Genomic DNA, 21,840 nt, shown 5'->3' on the forward strand with positions numbered 1-21,840 from the left:
TTCTCTTTCTGACTTACTTCACTCTGTATGACAGATTCTAGGTCCATCCACCTCACTACAAATAACTCAATTTCGTTTCTTTTTATTGCTGAGTAATATTCCATTGTATATATGTGCCACATCTTCTTTATCCATTCATCTGTCAATGGACTCTTAGTGCAACTGTCTTTTTACAGCTGCAGGTTACACACAGGCTGCAAGCTGGTTTAAATTTTTCGTTTCTTTCAGAGGTAGAAAGGACATGAGGTTATCCACTATTACGTACCCCCATCCCTCAGATAAAGTCTCCAAAGCCCAAAGAAGTGAAACAGTTTAATCCAAGATCTCAGTTAGTTAGATACAAGTCCTAGACTAAACCCCCAAACCCCTTACCTCTGGCAGAGTGAACGCTCCTCCTAAAACATCACCATGATTCTCAGTAAGTTCTGAGCAGATCATGTTATCACAGTAATGTCTTGACAAAAATAAAGTATCCTTGGTTTATGTATCAAGATGCAACACTGGTTGCTAGTTAGATCTGGCCCAGACTTCCACTGATTAACACCTAAATGAATCACTGGCTGCTCTAGGACCCACATATTAGTACAGGAATGAGTCCACCTAGAAGCCAGAGCTTGCACAGCAGCTACTGTCTTAAATCAGCACATAATTACCTTTGAACTACCCTGAATTGATATTTGAAAAAAGCCTGAAATCAATCACTACATAGCTTTAGACTAAGTATTACTCTACAGGGCTGTAGACATAAAACCAGTTTTATATGTAAACCCCAAGCAGCCAGCTTTTTTTGCAATGCAGGAGCTGTTTCTTCCACTGAGGACCAGATGAAGTAGCTGACTTGCAGTTAGGCTTCATGTTGTATGAAAAAACCCGTATCTTTACTAGAAGCACATTCAGTGTGGCCAGACAGCCCCCTACGAGAGGCAGGTGAGCAGTGATGTGCCAGTTAGCTGGCTCTCTGAAATAAAGCATCCTGATTTGTAGCATTTGTGACATCTGTGGGGTGAATACTCCCACCGTAGCCAATTTCAAGCTACCAACATGATGTCACTGAGCACAGAGTTGGGAAGAGATGTGCACATTTGCTCCAGTACCCGACTGAGAGCCGAGGACTGACTTGCCTGACTCAGAGATCAGTGGATTCTATCTCCCACTTTCCTCTCATTTCAGAATTCCAGAGCATACGTCCTGAATATCAGACATAATTAGCTGCATGATTGAATATTTTTGTTCTTTTCTGTGTTTTGTTTTTTTGGTCAAATGCATTTAATTGAGTCAATGCAAATGAATTGTACCTCTGTTGTCTGTCTCACCTTTAGTTGAGAAACAGGTAAAATCTTTCATGCTCAGATAAAGCGGATCACTTAGATGATACTCACTGTGGTCGCTTGGGAACCAAAGGTCCCTGTGATGGCTGGGCTGAATTTATGAAACACCAAAGAATGTGTTCTCCCATCTCCACCTCAGTCTCAGCAATACCCCCAGATTCTTTTCTGCCTTGGTCTCTCCAGGCAAACGGAATGAGGAGCCAGCTTCATGCTGGCAGCAACTTTAATATCCCCTACCTGCACAGATGTGTGGATGTTGAAACTTTATTTTCCATCACTTTTTGTTATGTTGGTGGATATTATTTATGCAAGGTAATAAAAAGAAAGTACATTAGCTGTATCCAACTAAAAATAAAAATTAGAATTAGTGTAAAAGCATTAAAATTTTTTTTGGCAAGAATCATATTCTTGACCTTTTTATTAAGGTCAATATGCATATATTAAAGTGTATGATGTATGTTAATCTTAAATGTACAGCTTAAGGAATTTTTACCTAGGTACACACACATGACTAACATCCAGATCAAGGCCTAGAACATTTCCAGCATCCCTGAAGTCTTCCTTATGCTCCTTCCCAGTCAATATGTGCTCCCCCAACCCCGTCCCCAGCCACCTGTCTCAGGTATTTTATTTTATTTTATTTTATTTATTTTATTTTTTTTTGTGGTACGCGGGCCTCTCACTGTTGTGGCCTCTGCCGTTGCGGAGCACAGGCTCTGGATGCGCAGGCCCAGCGGCCATGGCTCATGGGCCCAGCTGCTCTGCGGCATGTGGGATCTTCCCGGACCGGGGCACGAACCCGTATCCCCTGCATCGGCAGGCGGACTCTCAACCACTGCGCCACCAGGGAAGCCCTTATTTTTTTTATTATTATTATTATTTTTGTCTGCACTGCACAGCTTATGGGATCTTAGTTCCTGGACCAGGGATTGAAACCGGGCCCTTGGCAGTGAGAGTGCCAAGTCCTAACCACTGGACCGCCAGGGAATTCCCTGCCCCAGGTATTTTAATGTTTGTTGTTGTTTTTTTAAAGATAATTCTTAATCATAGGCTCATAAAACGGTAGAATTCATCCAAAATGCTTATTGTACTGACGAGGCAATGGAAACAGAGGCCAAGTGACCCTCCCAAAGTTGTCAATTTGTTGTCTGGGCTGCTTCTAGGAGCCAGGACCCAATTCTAGTCCAGTGGTTCTTAATGTGTGTCCCCCAGACCAGAAGCAACAGCATTATGTGGGAACTCACTATAAATGCAAATTCTTACGTAGCCCCACTCCCACCTCCTGAATCAGAAACTCTGGAGTGGGGCTCAGCACTCTGTGTCTGAACAGGCTCACCAGCTGATTCTTATGCTCACTCAAGGTTGAGAACATCCCACTCCACTCATGTGCCTGCCTCACCCCTACAGGTGTTTGATCTGTGAGGATTGACAGAGACAGTGTATGAAGAATCCCTAACATGGCAGGAAGAATATCTAGCTTGGTGCCTGGCATGCAGTTGATTCCAAAAATGTTAGTTTCCTTTCACTCTGTTTATTCATCTTGATCCCAGAAAAGGACGTTGGCATCTATTTCCAACTTTACCCTGATGCTCAGGTGTTCAATGTGTACATATAATCGAGAAGGGATATAATTGAGAAGGCCAACAAAATGGGTCACATCTAACAAGGTGAGGAAACCAAAAAATCAAAGCAAATCAGGAGAGAAGAAAGAGACTGAAATTCTTCAGTCTAAGAAAATAAAGGCTGAGAGGAGACACAATCAAAACTATAAAATCTTGGACTTTTCTGGTGGCTTAAGAATCTGCCTGCCAAGGCAGGGGACACGGGTTCGAGCCCTGGTCCGGGAAGATCCCACATGCCATGGAGTAACTAAGCCCGGGCGCCACAACTGCTGAGCCTGTGCTCTAGATCCCGTGAGCCACAACTACTGAGCCCATGTGCCACAACTACTGAAGCCTGCACGCCTACAGCCCGTGCTCCGCAACAAGAGAAGCCACCGCAATGAGAAGCTCGCGCACTGCAACGAAGAGTAGCCCCCGCTCACCACAACTAGAGAAATCCCGTGCGCAGCAACGAAGACCCAACGCAGCCAAAAAATAAATAAATACATAAGTTTAAAAAAACCCAACAACTATAAAATCTTAGACAGAAGGTGTGAAAAGTGAGAATTTTGTTCAGGATATATTCCTTCCTTCTCTGCCCCACCTGCATGGGAAAACAGTACCTCCACAGCCCATGGATGCTGGGCTTGGCCATGTGGTTTGTTTTGGCCAATGGAATGAGGGCAGAGCCGACACACTGTCAATTCTGTGTGTGTGTTTGTGAGCTCTGCACCAGGGCCTCTGGAAGATTCTGACCTCCACCAGGAGAAGAACGTGACCCAGGTAGCCACTAGCCCTCATCCTGGACCACAGAAGGAGCCCTGTGGAGCAGACCCACAGTCTGGAACCAATTCCAGCTGACCTGCAGACCCAAGCCATAAAGACATGCTTAGTGTGGTATGCTGCTGAGTTGCGGGGTGCCCTTTTATGCAGCATCATTGCAGCAAAAGCTGACCACCCGGTATATCCGGTGACAAACTTTTATAATTCCCTAAATGCAAGGACTAGGCATCTAGACATTGTTCTGTGTGAAACTTCAAAAGAGAAACCATTTCTATCTGGTCCCTCTTCTTTAAAGCCTCCATTCTCACTCTCGATGTCCCCTCCCTCCGTTGCCCCCGATTGTTTGGTTTCAGTCATACACTGTGCGTAGATTTTCCCCATCTCCTTATTTTCTCAAAATGAGCTGTCCTTTGGGCCATTCCTCAGAGTTTTACTTCCTCTCCAATGATGATAGTAATTAAAGCTAATAATAAATAGTGCTTTCTGTGAGGTAGGGAATGTTCTAAGTGCTTGACAAAGTTTAACTCATTTAATTTTCACAGCCATCTATGTGGTAAGTACTGTTTATTAATTTCCATTCTGTAGATGAAGAACTAAGGCAACAGAAATTAAGTAATGGCTCCAAATAGCACAGGGTTAGTAAGTGGAGTGAGGATTCAAGCCGGGTCATTTGACCCTCCACTCCAAGCTCTTTGCCATTGTCTTTTCCTTTTTAGTGGTGGGTTAAATGAATCAGCTAATCTATGTTAACATTAATTAGTTATCCAGTATTGGTTTATTATTTCCTCAGATACCATAATGTCAGGGACTTCCCTGGTGGTCCAGTGGTCAAGACTCCATGCTGGCAGTGCAGGCGGCACGGGTTCAATCCCTGGTTGGGGAACCGCATGCTGCGGGGCCGAATAAACCCCCCAAAACCATAAGGCCATAACTCATTACGTGTGTAGAGGGCGCCCTGAAGAAATGAATCTAATGATGGAATTTCGCCCTGTGGCATGCCACTAAGGAGATAATTTGAAGGAGATTTTTTTCCCCATGTCCCTTGGATCATACTCTAATTTCAAGAGGGCCAAAGAATTAGCAAACTCAGACGTTGAAAGAAGAAATTTTGGCAAAAAAAAGGAAGTGACTCTTGTCTTTGGACAGTGCGTTCTCCACATGCAAATCACATGACTGTCAATGCACACCTGAGTGTCGCGGAGGGGGGGCCCTCCTACTAGGTGCCTCCCCGGGATTTCAGACTCCACCTCCTCATGCTTGTCTGGATCCTGGCAGCTTCGGTTCTATTGTTCCTGCATCGTGTCTGGATACAAAACTCCATCTCCTCGGTGATTCCTGCAAGAATATCAATGAAACTAAGCATACGATTGTTTTCTATTTTTACTGAAAACATGTTAAGACACAGAGGAGGGGATCGCATCGCAGATCACAGTCTCTGCCATCTTGTGAGGCCCCATCCAGCGCCTCGGGTCACCCCCCCCTTTCCAAAACCACGACACCCTCTGTACACAGAGCCTTGGGTGGGCAGTCCCCAAGCTTTGGCTGCTTCTCTCAAGAGGACCAGGCCCACCAAGCCATCTGTTTCTCTAGCTTTCAGCTACCCTTTCCTCTAAAATTCTGATAAATCCAAATTTCTCTATCTTGTTACAGTAAGAAGTACTAAGGAAAGTGGTGGGCTATGATACCATTCCCCCACAAGAAAATCTACTCGAAATGAATAAAATCGTTCAGCAAAATTGGTGGATAAAGGATCAATATACAAACAGCAATAGCATGCTGATATACCAAAAACCAACAATTACATAACCTTAATTTATTATTATTCCATTAATAAATAACAAATGAACCAATGCCATTTAGCCTATTTACCAGAACTATAGGGTACCTAGTGATAAGTCTAACAGAAGGTAGGGTACCTAGTGATAAGTCTAACAGAAGGTATCTAATAGAACAATTTAACTCTTCCTTTGAGGGAGAGTGGATTAAATAAACTGGATTATTAATACAGCAGAATTCTGTATAGCAACTAAAATGAATGATCCGAGACCCTCCTATATATCTACATGGCTCAATCTTGAAAATATAATATTGAGTGAAAAAAGCAATTTGTAAAATGTATGCATAGTATAAAATTCCTGTAGGGACTTACCTGGTGGCACAGTTGTTAAGAATCCGCGTGCCAATGCAGGCAACATGGGTTCAATCCCTGGTCTGGGAAGATCCCACATGCCGTGGAGCAACTAAGCCCGTGCTCCACAACTACTGAGCCTGAGCTCTAGAGCCCTCGAGCCACAACTACTGAAGGCCGCGTGCCTGGATCCCGTGCTCCACCACAAGAGAAGCCACCGCAATGAGAAGCAGGTGCACTGACCGCAGCAAAGAGTAGCCCACCCACCCCAGCTCACCGCAACTAGAGAAAGCCCGTGTGCAGCAATGAAGACCCAATGCAGCCAAAAATAAATAAAATAAATAAATTTATTAAAATAAAATAAAATTTATGTAAAAATTTAAAACCTACAATTGAATATACAAATATCCATCTGCATGAGAATGAAATTCACCTATTTTTTTTTAAGATTTTTTTTTGATGTTGACTTTTTTTTAAGTCTTTATTGAATTTGTTACAATATTGCTTCTGTTTTTTATGTTTTGGTTTTTTGGCCACGAGGCATGTGGGATCTTAGCTCCCTGACCAGGGATCAAACCCGCACTCTCTGCATTGGAAGGAGAAGTCTCAACCACTGGACTGCCAGGGAAGTCCCAAAATTCACCTATTTTCAAGATGAGCCTACCTCTAAGAAAGAAAGGACTGGAAAAGTGGACTTCCTTTAAAAAATTCTAAGAGGATTGTATACCTCAAATTTATACAGTGTTATATGTCAAATATATTCGATGACAATAAATTCTAAGAGGGAAAGACGTTCCATGGTGATATTATGTTACTTTTATATAATGTGCATATTATTAATGCATATTAATATAACAATAGATATTACTTTTTGGTATTTATACGTTTGAAATATTTTATAATTAGAAATTTTATATGGGTTCAAAAAAGGATTTCAATGAGATAACGCTGAAAAACCTTTCATCTTCTTTAATGACTTTATTTTGCTCAATCATGTATATGTCTAAATGTCCAAGACAAAAAAAGGAAAAGGAAAATTTGCTCCTTAGCAGGAAGCTAGAGAGGCTAACCAAATGTTGTAAAATAAGAGATCAAACTCCTTGACTGAAATTTTACCATTATGGAAAGATCAGATCAGATGTGCAATAACTTGCCCTTATTTTGAGAGGTTTTTAGGTAATCCTGAAACAGGGCAAGTCACTTAACAATCCTGCACCTCAGATGGGACTAAGAAGTCCCATCCAGGTCTAACATTTTATGAGATCCTAGAACCCTACGCTCTTCGTGTGAGCTTCGAACTCAGATCAGCTTGCCTGGAAGGGCCTGCTCCTGGCAAAAGTTAAAAGCAGTCTCTTTTCTGTCAGCTGGAGAGAATCAAACAGGGAAGGCTCAGAATACAGAGGACAATGTGGAGAGGAAATCAACACCTAGACTTGGCAGATCAATTAAGAACTGGCAGTGAGGGGAAGGATGCTGAGGATGTCAGTCCTGCAGGTAAGACAATGACTGCCCTGCCCTCTTTGACAACAGCAATGTTTAGGAAACAAGCATTATTTACTTTGTTCTTAAGTGTGGGGCTATTTTGAATTCTACTTTAACATGTATACATGCATCTCATTAACTATAGTAAAAATTGGATGGTAATTTAAATATATGCTATAAATTCAATAGTTGCAGTATGTTTGAAGTAATTATTATAACGGTATAATGGTTATGGTTTTTGTTTGTTTTTTTGGCCGTGCTGTGCAGCATGCCAGATCTTAGTTCCCTGACCAGGGATCGAATCCGCGCCCCCTGCACTTGGAAGCTTGGAGTTTTAACCACTGGATGGTCAGGGAAGTCCCCAATAATGGTTATGTTTTTGAAGAAAAAGAGTCCTTGGTTTTTAAAAATATGTATTGAAATATTTATGGGTGAAATAATACTATGTCTTGGATTTGATTTAACATAATTCAGAGATGGAAGAAGAGGGTGAGAGTCAAACTAAAATAAGACTGGCCATGTGCTGGTAACTACTGAAGCTGAGTGATGGGTTCATTATACCTCCTCTCTACTGTGATATATGTTTGATATTTTCCATACTATAAAAGGTAAAAACACTCTCGGTAAAATAAAATGCTTCACAAGCTAGCTTCTTTCCTCAGTTATCTCAGTTACTTGTAGAAATTCTACCCACTCTGACTTTAGGTGCCACCACTTGCCTGGGGCATTTTCCCAAACCCAATTCCCATGTAATGACAAACTTTTAAATCAACGTTGAAGTGGATTTCATAATGATCGAATTCTAAGAAATTTTCAAAGATTGGAATTTTCAGCTTTTCCACGAAGGAAAACTACTATAGTCTCAAAACTACCATAAGTCTCCCATACTGGATGGACCAGTAAAGCATTTCTTATAGAAAAACTGAACTCAGATTTGTTAAGTACTTACAATATGTCAGGTATTGTTTGAGTTCACTATTTTTTATTTAAAGAAGATTGATTTAATTAGAAATACATATTATTATCTCCATCTTAGAGATGAGAAATATTGACCTTGCCCAGGTCATACTGCTAACATGTTTGGAGCCAGGATCCCAGTCTGCAGATGGATAAATCCAAAGCCTGAGTTCTTTCTGCTGCATATCCTTGCTTTGTGGTCCAGCAGTATAGATACCCACTTGGAAACTTGTTAGAGATGCACTCTCAGGCCCCATCCCAGTCCTACTAAATCAGAATCTGCATTTTAACAAGGTTCTAAGGAATTCGTGTGCACATTTAAACCATTTCAACATTGAGAAACGCTGCTCTACGAAACACCTAATAAATTTATTTCAAATAAGAATAACAGTAAATATTTCTGCTGAGTCCTCACTATATGTCAGATTCCATTTGTTTACCTCGCAACTCTATTAGAGGTGAGGAAACAGGCTTTACAGTTTAAACAACTCCAAGGTCACATAATAAGTGGCAGAGTCTAGATTTGAACTCACATTGGTCTGATTCTGGAGCCTGGGCTGTACCCATGATCCCATGCACCTCACTGCAAATGCTGAATCCAAACACTTTATTTCATCTAAATGATGCAAATCAGCTATCTTTTTCTTTCTTTTCTTTTTTTTTTTTGGCTGCATTGGGTCTTCATTGCTGCATGGGCTTTCCCTAGTTGTGGCGAGGGGGGCGCTACTCTTTGTTGCGGCGTGTGGGCTTCTCATTGTGGTGGCTTCTCTCTTGTTGCGGAGCATGGGCTCTAGGCATGCGGGCTTCAGTAGTTGCAGCATGCGGGCTCAGTAGTTGCAGCACGTGGGCCCTAGAGCTAGAGGGCTTCAGTAGTTGCTGAGTGTGGGCTCACAGCATGTGGAATCTTCCTGGACCAGGGATCAAACCCGTGTCCCCTGCATTAGCAGGCAGATTCTTAACCACTGTGCCACCAGCGAAGTCCCTGCAAATCAGCTGTTTTATCACTTGATTTATCATTAACATTGTTTAATCCAATACTTAGGTTTGATGGTGTGGACAGAGTCTAAAATGTCAGGCTCAATATAATATTGCTATTTAAAAGCAAAATTTTAGACCATGAGGTCATATGGAAATATACTCCTTAGGCTAGAGCTGGTGTATTAAAAAAGATATATGTACTAGGGTGAAAATTCTATTAGGTTACCTGTCATCATTTACCAATGAACTGAAATAAAAGATGAGGTTGATTCTTCAACACAATCCTGAGATTTTCTGAGGAAGAATCGGATAGGACATTCTGCTTCCCGATTTCAACTTTACAGTACTTGGCAGCTCTAACTTTCTGTTTTCTAATAGTGAAAAGTCGAAGATCATTAGAATCTCCTTAAACACCTTCGAATAAACAACTCTTTAATCTTACATGGTGTAAAATAACTGATTCATTTTGCTTATAAGAAACTTCCCACTGGGCAACTAATTCATCCTCTTTCCCATGTGGGGAAAAAAGAAACATACGTAATGTTTTTGTTGGTGCAGAATATAATAGGTTATATTCTAGGCTTACTTTTAGTAAAAGCAATAAGAAACCATAATTAGCTCTAGACTAAAGTAGACTAAATTGTTATGAACATGAAATCACCTGCAGCTCCAAAAGACAGTGCATTTCTAAAAATGCCATGGAATTTCATATTTTTTGCCTCATGTAGCGCCCCCAGAGCAAAAAAACTTAATGACCTTGATGATCTAGTGTTGGCAGATCTCAATCTATAAAGTCAGTTATTAGATATCTTCTCCTTTAGGAAGTAAAGAGGCTGGCAGAGTGTAATTCTGGAAATCTAAGAAGTAAGCAGCATTAAAATCACTATTCTTTTGAAAAGGTAATGGACTTGAACTTCAGAGTATCTGATTACTAGGAAATGAGATCCTCCAAAAACATATGTAAGAAGTATCTAGCTAACAATATATTAATCAGTGAACCTTTTTCTTTCTTCCTTTTTAGTGGGAAAGAACAGATTAAAACCACAACGACAACTAAGCATTCTAAAAATCCTAATTGTTCTGTATTAAAAATGTATAAATAATTAAAATGTTTAGATGAAGAAACATTCTTCTAGCCTAAAAGATAAGTCTCTGTTTTCCCTGTGTCTCACAGAGCATCTACTCCATGTGAATGTGGATTGATTTACAGGTTGTTACCCTTTCATTCATCACCCATTTTCCAGGAATGAACATGTATTGTGGTGAGGAGCTCAGTCCAAAATGAAAAGACAATTCTAATTATTGTCTTATTCTGGAATTTTAAAAACTATTCAGGGCCTATTATTTTTCAGTGATACATTTATAAGCAAATGAAACATTTTTTCTTTGTACACTGTAATCCTGAAGTATGCTTGTACACAAACACACACAAATGCATACACAAGCATTTATTTTTTTAAAAGGAGGGGCATGGATTTCATTTTAGACCCAGAAATAGAGGAGGTTCTCTTCTGTTTCCTATGAAGGGGGAAAAAAAAAGCCCCTAAAAATGTCTATTTCCATCTTCTCCTGTCAGGTATTTCCCCATCTCTTTCTTTGTCTAAGGTAAGAAGTTCTGTCAGGGCTCACCTGATAAAAATCCTAGGTGAGTGGTAGGAGAGAGGTTAGATCTGTAATTTAGAGGGACTGGTGACTGAAAAGTGAATTAAATACCCATCATTGTATTCATTCTAAGGAAGTACTTAGAGTGAGATAAAAATGACTCAAAGGAAAGCAGAAAACCAAGATTCGGTGTCTCTTTTCCCTCTAATTGGATCCCTGGATCTCCTGCTGGAGAGTAAGAAAGGACTTACTCTTACTTACTTGTAAGCAAGGACTCTGCCAATTCTAGCATTACTGTTTTGTCTCGAATGTCAGGGATGTTACAAAAAAAAAAAAAATAATTCATACATCATGTAGGGGATGGCACTCTTTAACCTCTGAAGTTCGTTCTGACACTTTTATTTTTCAAGTTGTTCATAAAGTCAAATTTTAAGGGGCCACTCATCGCCTTGCTTATTTCCTTTTTCTTTTGGTTTTGGCTTTTCAGCTGGCATTTGTATCAACTGTGATTGCCAGCATTTGGCGCAGTGGGTGAAGCAAGTCTTGTTTGAAAATCTGCCAGAGGCGGCCTGTGGAGGCTGGTACAACAGGAAGCAGCTTGAGGGGCAGCTGCTTTGTCTCAGTTCTCAAACTCAGCCGGAGGCATCCCTGGCAGAAAGAGGAAGTGGCCTGCATCCCCCACCTCAGCCCTCCAGAAGGTTCCCCTCCCTAAGCAGTTTTCTCCAGAGCTCTTGTGCCTGACAAATGATTGCTTTTCTTGAGATACAGAAATACCTAACTGTGGCCTTGAGGAAGCTGATGAGTAAGCAGAGGATGATAGTTGACAGAGAGAGAGGAGAGACATAGCTCCCGAGAGATGGAAAGCTGGAGAGAGGAGCTGTCCCTTCTCTGACTAGTGTTCCATTTCCCACTTCCAGGTGCCCAGGCTCAGCTGAATTAGAAACGAAACCAAAAAGGATATCTGGGGTACACCCTGGGGTATCCCAGCAGGATCTAAGACTTCCCCATACAACAGCAGGATACTACTGAATATTATTGAGAAACCTAAAGAGGCCCAGAGCCTTCAAGAATAGGTAAATCAGTATTCAGGCAACCTGTTAAAGTAGCAAGAGGACGTGGAATACTTTTATATCAAAAAGTGGTTAAGGGCTTCCTGGTGGCGCAGTGGTTGAGAGTCCGCCTGCCGATGCAGGGGATACGGGTTTGTGCCCCGGTCCGGGGGGATCCCACATGCCGCGGAGTGTGCCCCGGTCCGGGGGGATCCCACATGCCGCGGAGTGGCTGGGCCCGTGGGCCATGGCCGCTGAGCCCGCGCGTCCGGAGCCTGTGCTCCGCAACGGGAGAGGCCACAGCGGTGAGAAGCCCGCGTACCGCAAAAAAAAAAAAAAAAAAAAAAAAAAAGTGGTTAAAATATTGTAAAAGAGAGCGCCTGCTTTCCGGTGTTGAAGAATTTTTTTGTATCCCCTTCTCCTCTTGAAACACACACACACATCATCATCATCATCATCCTGAAATATTAGAAACCTGGTGACAAGCAGTAAATCTGCTCCTTTATTCATACCTTCAACAAATCTTCACTGAACATCTGCTATGTTCTAGGCACAAAGTGCTTGGGGTACATTAGTGAAGCTCTCAAGAGCTTAAGTTCCAATGAATTATATAGCATTTGCATTGTATTTACAACTATTTTCACAGCATTTACATTGTATTAGGTATTATAAGAAATCTAGAGATGATTTAAAGTATATGAGAGGATAGTGCATAGGTTAAATGCAAATACTACCCCATTATATACAGTTGAGCATCCATGGATTTTGGTATCCGTGGGTGGGTCCCGAACCAATCCCCTGCAGATATCGAGGGATGACTGTACTATGTTAGGAGGTAATAATCAGTACATTTTATACTATGTTAGAAGGTAGTAAGTGTTATGGAAAACAAAAAGGCAAGCAAGGTAAGAAGAACCTGGAATTGCAGGGGTGAAGATTTAAGTTGCAGCGTTGAATGAGGTGGTCAGGGTAGACCTCACTGAGAGGCTGAGAACTGAACAAAGACATTGGAGGAGGAGAGGGAGTTAGCCAAGCTATCTGGGGGAAGATATTGGTTTGGGCAGGTCCTTATCTCCTTCAAGGCAGAAGGAACAGCTAAATCAAAAGGACACACAATATGTTTAAGGAACAGCAGTGGAGCCAGTGTGGCTGGATGGGAGAAACTGAGGGACAGGGTGGAGCAGAAAAGTCCAGAGAGGCAGTAGGGGCCAGATTCTGTAGAGCCTTGTGCGTCATTGTAAGGACTTTGGCATTTACTCTGATTGAAATGAGGAGTGACTGTGGGGTTTTGAGTAGAGGAGTAACATGATCTGATATTTTTTTCAGGTGTTGGGGGGTGATGCTGGCTTATGGGACCTTAGATCTCCAACCAGGGATTGAACCCAGGCCTCGGCAGTGAAAGCAACAAGTCCTAAACACTGGACCACCAGTGAACTCCCTTCGGGTCCACCAGGGAACTCCTTTTTAAAGGATCTCTCCAGCTACCATGTTGAAGAGCCTTTTACAGCAATTCAGGCAAGAGATGATAGCTCAAAGTGGTATCAGAGAATGAGTGATAAGAAGTTGGATTGTGGGTATATTTTGAAGGTAGAGACTCCGGGATTCCTAATGGATTCAACTGTGGAGTGTGAAAGGAATGGAGGAGTCAGGAATAGCTCAGGCAACAAGGAGCGGCTACCTAGTGGGGAAGGTGATGGGTGAAGCGGGATTTGAGGGGAGAGGTCAGCAGCTCAATGTGGAGCATGTTGAGTTTGAAACGTGCTGTTAGACATCCAAGTGGAGACGTGGAAGAAGCAGGTGGGGGACTTCCCTGGTGGCTCAGTGGTTAAGAATCCGCCTGCCATTGCAGGGGACATGGGTTTGATCTCTGGTCTGGGAAAATCCCACATGCCGTGGAGCAACTAAGCCCATGCGCCACAACTACTGAGCCCATGTGCCACAACTACTGAAGCCTGCGCACCTAGAGCCTGTGCTTTGCAACAAGAGAAGCCACCACAATGAGAAGCCCACGCGGCGCAACAAAGAGTGAACCCTGCTCAACGAAGAGAAACTAGAGAAAGCCCGTGTACAGCAATGAAGACCCAACGCAGCCAAAAATTAAAAAAAAAAAAGCAGTTGGATATATTAATCTGGAGTTCTAGATGGAGCTCTGGGTTGGAGAGAGAAACCTGGGAGTTTTTATCATACAGATGGAATTTAAAGCAACAAGACTGCATGAGATCACCAAAGGAGTGAGTATAGATAAGAGGAACAAAGGCTGAGCCCAGGAGTCCTGTAAAATTAAGTGCTCAGGAAAATGAGGAAATGGTGGAGGAGACTGAGCTAGTGCGGCAGGAGAAAAACCCAAGAGAACATTGTGACCAAGAAGCTATGTGAAGAAGGATATTTAGAAGGGGTGATCAGCTGTACCATATGCTGCTGAAAGGTCCAGAAAGATGAGGAAGGCGAATTTACCATTGGATTTAGCTACAAGGAGATCATTGATAAGAAGAATAAGAGCAGTTTCTGTGGAGTCATGGGGTAAAAGTCTGATTGAAGTGGGTTCTAAGGGCAAAGGGGAAGAGGAATCGAAGACAGCATATAAAGACAAATATTTTAAAGAGTTTTGCTGTAAAAGGGAGGAAAGAAATATAGCAGTAGCTGGTGAAGGAGCAGGGTTAAGAGGAAATGATCCAGTTGAAATCAATAAGTGATTATATAGAGAAAGAGGGGGGAGAATTGTTGGAGCAATGTCCTTGAGTGGAGGAGAGGAAATGAAATCTAGTGCACAAGTGCAGAGATTGCTTTAGTGTAAGGGTATGGATTATTTGTCTATGATAACTGGCAGGATAATTATTATGACAGTGCAGGCACTGGAAGGGGGTATATGTGTCAGTGGAAATCTGTGGAAGTTCTAAAAGTCTCCAAGTAGGGGGAAAAAAAAAGAACACGTAACAAAGGATTAGGAGTCAAAATGACTTTGGATTTCTCAGGGACAACACTAAAATCTAGCAGACAAGGGGTCAAGGCCTTGAAAAACCTAAGGGAAGATAATTTGCCACTTAAGAATTCTATACCCAGGCAAACTATCACTGATTGCCCTCTGGCTTCTGGTAGGGTTGCAAATGTGAGACACTGGCAGGATACCACAGGGCAGAAAGAGCGGTTACTGCTGTGTTCCTTTACTCAAAGCCACAGATCTTGCTGATCAACACTTTTCCTTTAGCTGCAGCTCTCTGGATTCTTGCAAACATCCCTTCCTTATTCCCCTTCAGCCCTAAATCTTCCTGCTGTTGCTAGCCGCATCTCTTCGGATCAGTCACACCTTTGTAAATAGTTCCTTCATTAAGTTTTCATCTGGGCCTTGATTGAATACACAGGTCTCCAAAAATGTAGCCATACACTTTTTTCTCATAAAACTAATGGAGAAAGTTCTCCACTAAGATAAGAAAGAAGACGACACAGGAATGAGGCAAAGAGAATCTGCAGAACAATGGTGAAAGGAGATTCCTGGATGAAATTAGGAATCTCTTTTGTATTACGTACAAAGAACAACCAGTTCCAACTGCAGCAGGCGGGACGGCAATGACAGTGCAGGAATTCCACACCCGCTGCGGGGTTTGTGGACCCGACTGAAGAGTGGGAGGGAGCACTGTGCACCTGACACACCCCAGAGCGCCCAGCTGCAGCTTAGAGCTGCGGAGGGGGTGGCGGGAAGCGCTTCATCCCGCTGAGCTCAGGAAGACTGGAGCTGCAGCACGGCGGCCCGCCGGGCCACCTGCGCACGCGCATTTCCCCTTCGCCGGCCGGCGGCCTGCTGCGCACGCGCAGTTCGCCGTCTCTAGCTCCGTCAGACGCTGCAGTGCCTGGGCCCCACCCCCGCAGGCCCCGCCCCGCTGCCGTGCGCCGAGCGCTGCATATCCGGGTTCTCGCGTCCGCCGCCGCCGCCAGGCTCATTCAGCTTTGCTGGGACCGGTGTGTTCCCGACCAAGATGGCGGCTGTGGGGCGAGTGGGCTCTTTCGGTTCCTCTCCGGCGGGATTAACCTCGACTTACACGGGCGGGCCCTTGGCCAACGAGCTAACCTCGGGCAACGGCGGCGCCGCGGCAGGGGACGACGAGGACGGGCAGAACCTTTGGTAAGGACCGCACCCTTCCCCGGTCCCCGCCGGCACCCCCGGGCCGGGGACGCCCCGGGGTCGCGTGCCCGCCGGAACTCGGCGCCCGGCCCAGGCCGCCGCGTTCTCGGCCGCCCCCGCCCGGGCGCGCGAGGCCGGTGCCGTTCCTCCCGCAAGGGGCTCCAGCCTGAGCGTGCGCCTTGCTCCCCGCCAGGTCCTGCATCCTCAGCGAGGTCTCCACCCGTTCGCGCTCCAAGCTCCCCGCGGGGAAGAACGTGCTGCTGCTGGGTAAGTGCCCCCACCTGCTTCGCCCTGCGCGGCCCCCCAGCGTGGCCTGGGTCTGGATCCGCCCGCCGCTCTCTGGCTCGCTTTGTGCGGACAGCCGGGGCTGGCCCCGCCCCGCCGCCCGACCTGTGGCTGACAGCTGGGGGAGACGGAGAACAGGGACCCCTGCCCCGGGACCTGCAGGGACCCGCCCTCCCCTGAAAGTTTCTCCTCCCCTGGGTGTGTGGGGTTGGCCCTGACAGCTTCCTCCGGGAAGGACAATGCGATAGCCCATCTGAGAGATTCTAGTGGCTTGGGGTTTACCTAGAAAATAAGGACGTTTTTTCTTTCATGACAAAAATTGGTAGCAGGAGGCTCTTCGCGACAGCTCCAGTGCAAATGGCATGCCATCAATATTTAATAGCCGGCTCTTTGTATAATTTACAGAAGCTAGAAATGAGACCTGGTGTAGTTGTGATAAATGTAATTATTTGATTCAGCTTTTACGGGTACAGTGGGCTCGTGTTGCAGCTGTCTTTTTCACTGTCACTTATAATTCTGAAATGTGTAAAGTTCAGTAAACGTTTACCTTTCTCGTTCAGTCCCTTCGGCCTGATGGGTGTAATAATGAGAAATGGTCTAATATCTCAAATCTCCTGATTGTTCTATATTCCCTCTGCTCTCTGAAAGTTATGTATTTTGTTTCTTTACTGACTCTGGGGGTGGACGTGGAGAACAATTCACAGGTTCACATTTTTGCAGGCTTAGCTCCAAAGTAACTTAGAGATTTCCTTCATATTCTTTAGATGTGAAAATTTGAAGTTTAGCTTATAGGATGATCGTTGAATTTTAAAACTTTGGTATTGATGTCTCAAGACTTTTTAATGTTCATTTAAAAACAGGAAGGGAAACAAGTCAAATGATACTTGTCAGGGTCCGCTTTTAATGGGAATGTTTAGATAGAAACAAATTATTTTTCATGAAATCTTGACAATCTACAATATATGATTCTTGGCGTTATTTAAAGTTACTGGAGCTAGTTGAAAAATTGTTACTTTAAAAAAAATATATATCACTTTATTTATTTATATTTTTGGCCGTGTTGGGTCTTCGGTGCTGCGCTCCGGCTTTCTCTAGTTCTGGCGAGCGGGGGTTACTCTTTGTTGCAGTGCGTGGGCTTCTCATTGCGGTGGCTTCTCTTGTTGCGGAGCACGGACTCTAGGCGCGCGGGCCTCAGTAGTTGTGGCACGCGGGCCCAGTAGTTGTGGCACACGGGCTTAGTTGTTCCACGGCATGTGGGATCTTCCCGGACCAGGGCTCGCACCCGGGTCCCCTGCATTGGCAGGCGGATTCTTTACCATTGTGCTACCAGGGAAGTCCCTACCTTTATTTTTAATGTGATTGAAAGTACCTACTGCGGATTCACCTGGGTTCATTCATGACTCTATCACATACTAGTCCTATGATCTTAAGCAAGTTCTTTGATTTATATGACCCTCAATTTTTTCTTCCTTAAAATGGGTGTTACAGAAATAATAATGCCTACTTCCTAGTGTTATGAGGAGAACTGAATGAGATAATGTTTGTGAAGTGATAACAGCACAGTGACTTTTTGTGATGAGTCTCTTAACTGGATTAGAAAATATTTTATCAGAACTCTTTTTAAAAATTGAGTTAGTGCCTACGTAACTGATATTTATAGGGCAGAGATGGATTAGGATCCAAGAGCAAAAAAAAATTCAGAAAATGTTTTCAGATTACTAGTTTAAACAAATTATGATTAAGTGCTAAACTAAAATGGACCTAACACAAAGTGACCTCATTGAAGTGGGTTATATTTCAAATACTCTAAGTTAAATAAGACTTCTTTTCAAATACTGCCATTGGTAAAGATAAGATTCCTGAATTTTGTTTTCATTTTATAAGTTCCTCCCAGTTATTCCTGTGCATTAGATGTTAGTTACATGGCTCTGTTTTTAATGAAACAAACATGACAGTTTTGTCCATTTCTTAACGTTCCTAATTTGCACTGAGGTTGCACCGTGCTTTTTTTTTTAAACCCTTTTTTTAATCTGCCTTTGACACTGGGTCAGTGCTTATGGCTGAATATATTTAGAGGCTCTAGACCTCCATCCTTCCAAACTTAGAATAGATTAAATTTCCTTTTATATAAGCTTTTTTTTTCAAATTTATTTTATTTTTTGGCCACACTATGCGGCACGCAGCATCTTAATTCCCCAACCGGGGATCAGACCTGTGCCCCTTGCAGTGGAAGTGCAGAGTCTTAACCACTGGACCACCAGGGAAGTCCCTTATATGAGCTTAGTAGTTCATAAAGCTCCATCTAGTATCAAGTTATACAAGCTTAAAATTAAAAAAATTTTGAGAGTACTGTTACTATTGGGATTTTCATCAAAGTCCTTTTCAGCTTTGGAAAAAGCTGATAACAGATTTTTATACTGATTACATAAATAGGGTTAATTTTCTAGAATACCTCTAAAGATTTCTTAAAGACATTTTACCGTCACATATTACGGCCGCATTCAGTTTATGCTGGTAGAGGGGAGAAAGAGAAATAGGGATTGTGGTTTTCTTTGTTATGAGTTTGAAGGTGCTAGGCAGGAGGATGCTTGGCCCTGATATGTCTTTCATGAATTACGGTGATCTCTGGAGTCTCATATTTAAAAAACCAAATCTGAGACTATAACAAGGTTTTACATTTCCAGCAACTGTATAGAATAGGAACATTGATCAAGGCTTGAGTACCCCAAACACAAATTGCAGTTTAACTTTACCTTGCTACACGGCCTCCCCTCCCACTACCTGTGGGTGAAAGGGGTCAGAACTAGCAATGTGTGCATGTGTGTAAGCCATCCTCAAAGCATTTTCATATGAATCTTAGTTTGCCTCCTCTGTCCCCCTTTCCCCACCCCACCCAAAACCTGGGAGATAGATGTTAACACCAATTATAGATGAGGTACTGAATCTTAGAGACCTGTTCAGTGAGTTTTCCGAGGTCACACAGCTGTAAAGACCCTGCCTTCTGTGACCCTGGCCTGGTTTTCCAACTTGATAGAAGTTCCTTCAAGGGAGGAAGTGCACATACTCTTCCTACTGCATAACTTTTTTAAAAGGCCATCTTTGAGTAAAAGTACTAATGATTATTTTAAAGTAAAATCCAAATATTTGTTGGATTCTCGAATGTAGCTTAATGAGGGACATGTCTGTTGCCATGGCATTTGTGTTGAAGCAGTCATTTACCTGGGCCTGACCCCTAGGGAAACCCAGAAACACTATGGCATTAGCATTTAACCATTGTTTCATGAAAGATTTTGAGAATGAACTTGTTTGTTCTTAATATTAAAAGGAATAACTTTAAAAAAAATTTATTTATTCATTTGGCTGCGTTGGGTCTTAGTTGTTGCACGTAGCGTCTTTCGCTGTGGCGCAAGGGCTTGTGGGCTCTGGAGTGCGTGGGCTCAGTAGTTGTGGAGCGCTGGCTTAGTTGCCCCACTGCATGTGGGATCTTAGTTCCGACCAGGGATCGAACCTGCGTCCCGTCCCCTGCATTGGAAGGTGGATTTGTAACCACTGGACCACCAGGGAAGTCCCTAAAAGGCAAAATTTCTTGTGCATGTATTTTAAGTAGGATTTAACTTATAAATGGTCCTTTTAAGAACTGTTTTTTCCTCTTTACCCTTTATATTTAATCAAACTTTACTACAGTGATTGTAATTATATGTATTTCAATAGCTGTTTTTGAGGACACTTTCTCCATAACTTGGTTACTTAACCATGTTTTGATAAGAAAACTACCTAAGGAAAATAACAACAGCGATACTTAAAATTTATAGAGCACTAACCTGTACCAGCCACATAAGGATTGTTTACATACCGTGATTATCCCCTTAAAGATCAGGAAACAAACACAGAGCTGTTAAGTAAAGTGCTGTGAGGTTACATAGCCAGAAAAGGGGCAACATCAGGATTCTGAATTGTGCAGCCTGGCTCCACTGGACTGTCTCTCTACAGGAAGAGAGCTAGCTTTGTAGGAAAAGCAGAAAGATGTTTAGCAGTTATTAAGGAATTTTATCTGATTCTCGTGATGTAATCTGTCTCACTGCAAAAAAATCTCACTGATAAAGATTAAATAATTCATTGTCTGTGAAGATACATACGTAGCCCTGGACCCCAGCACAGTGCCTGGCTTATAGATGAGACATCAGTATAACTTCATGATTTAAGGCCAGCATGAATTTATGAAAACTAGTTGGCCCTTTGGTAAATCATGTCAGCCTCATTTTTCTCATCTGTAAATTAAGATATTTGGATTTAGTCATCTCAAGTCTTATCTCTTCTGACATTCTGTAATTATTTCTAATTGTAAAGCTTGTGAATTGTATATTTTTAAAGAAATGTTTTGAGAACATATTGCAATTGGGTTTAAATTAGTAAAGTACTTCTTTGTATACGTGGGCTGTTTGATTCCACTCAGGGAAGAAATCTCGAGTCTGCAGTTTTCCATGAAGGTGATAATTCAGGATAGTGTGCAGCCAAAAAAAGCCCCACAAAATACTGAGCATCATCAGGAGTAAAACTAGTTTCTATTATGTTTGAATTATTGCAAGTCGGAAACCTCAAGATACACACTGGACTAGAGATCTGTTCAGAGAAGTAACTTGTCAAGGAAGTGAATGGTTTTCTGTGTGAGGACTTACTCTAAAAATAATGAGCTTGTTCAGTCAGAAACTTAATTTTGGGAGAAGCTGGGATTAAAGATCCCCAAGGTTATATGACTTGTGGGAAACACAGATTTTTATCAGTTGATGCTGTTTTCTGGCATGATTGGTTATGGGAATGTGAGGCAAGGAATAGTGTTACCACATATATGATACTGGACTGGTAATTTTCAAAGGATTAAGGAAACTATTGCCTGTTATGTGTTACTACTGCTAAAAATATTAAATGTTTTTGATAGTCCAATGGCATATTGATATTTTATGATGGTCAGCAATCTATTAAGGCCAAATAGTAAATAATCCAGGCTCTGTGAGCCATAATGGTCTGTGTTGTAACTACTCAACTCTGCCCTTGTAGCCCCCAAAGAGCCATAGATAATCCATAAGTGGATGGGTGAGGCATTATTTAGTAAAATTTTATTTACAAAAACAGGCAGCAGACCAGATTTGGCCTGTGGGCTTGTTTGTAGACCCCTGCTTTAGGCTATTACGGGCATCAATTTTATCAGTAAGCATAGGTACCAGTTAAAAGAGGTTTCTGGTTAATGGAATATGATGTTTGGCCCCTAATAGGTGCTCAGTAAATAAACGTTGGATGATTGATGACCAGCTTTTACTTTATTCCAGCTAGAGGTATAGTTTCAACGCAGGTTTAAGAAATGTCAGGAGTGGTTCATATATTTCCCCTTAGTGCTGCTGTCAAAAACAGAAAACAGAGCTGGAAGAACTACAGATGTCGGCCAATACAGTGGTAAGTCAGCTGGTGTGAAGTCCATGTGAGAGAAGGTCAGCAAAAGTACTTTGAAAATGCAAAACCCACAGGAGCTTTGAGT

General features: G+C 42.7%; 1 protein-coding gene across 1 annotated transcript in view; it reads left to right on the forward strand.

The window, feature by feature from the left end:
* The first annotated feature begins 15,768 nt into the window (after positions 1 to 15,768).
* DYNC1LI1 (dynein cytoplasmic 1 light intermediate chain 1) overlaps positions 15,769 to 21,840 on the forward strand; it is a 52,130-nt gene continuing 46,058 nt past the window's right edge. Inside the window, exons 1-2 of the mRNA XM_007125247.3 lie at positions 15,769 to 16,025; positions 16,219 to 16,292. Coding sequence (XP_007125309.1) covers positions 15,880 to 16,025; positions 16,219 to 16,292 — 220 coding nt within the window. The 5' untranslated portion in view covers positions 15,769 to 15,879. The remainder of the gene's footprint in view (positions 16,026 to 16,218; positions 16,293 to 21,840) is intronic.

Source organism: Physeter macrocephalus, chromosome 18, assembly GCF_002837175.3.
Source record: "Physeter macrocephalus isolate SW-GA chromosome 18, ASM283717v5, whole genome shotgun sequence".
Classification (NCBI taxonomy): Eukaryota; Metazoa; Chordata; class Mammalia; order Artiodactyla; family Physeteridae; genus Physeter; species Physeter macrocephalus.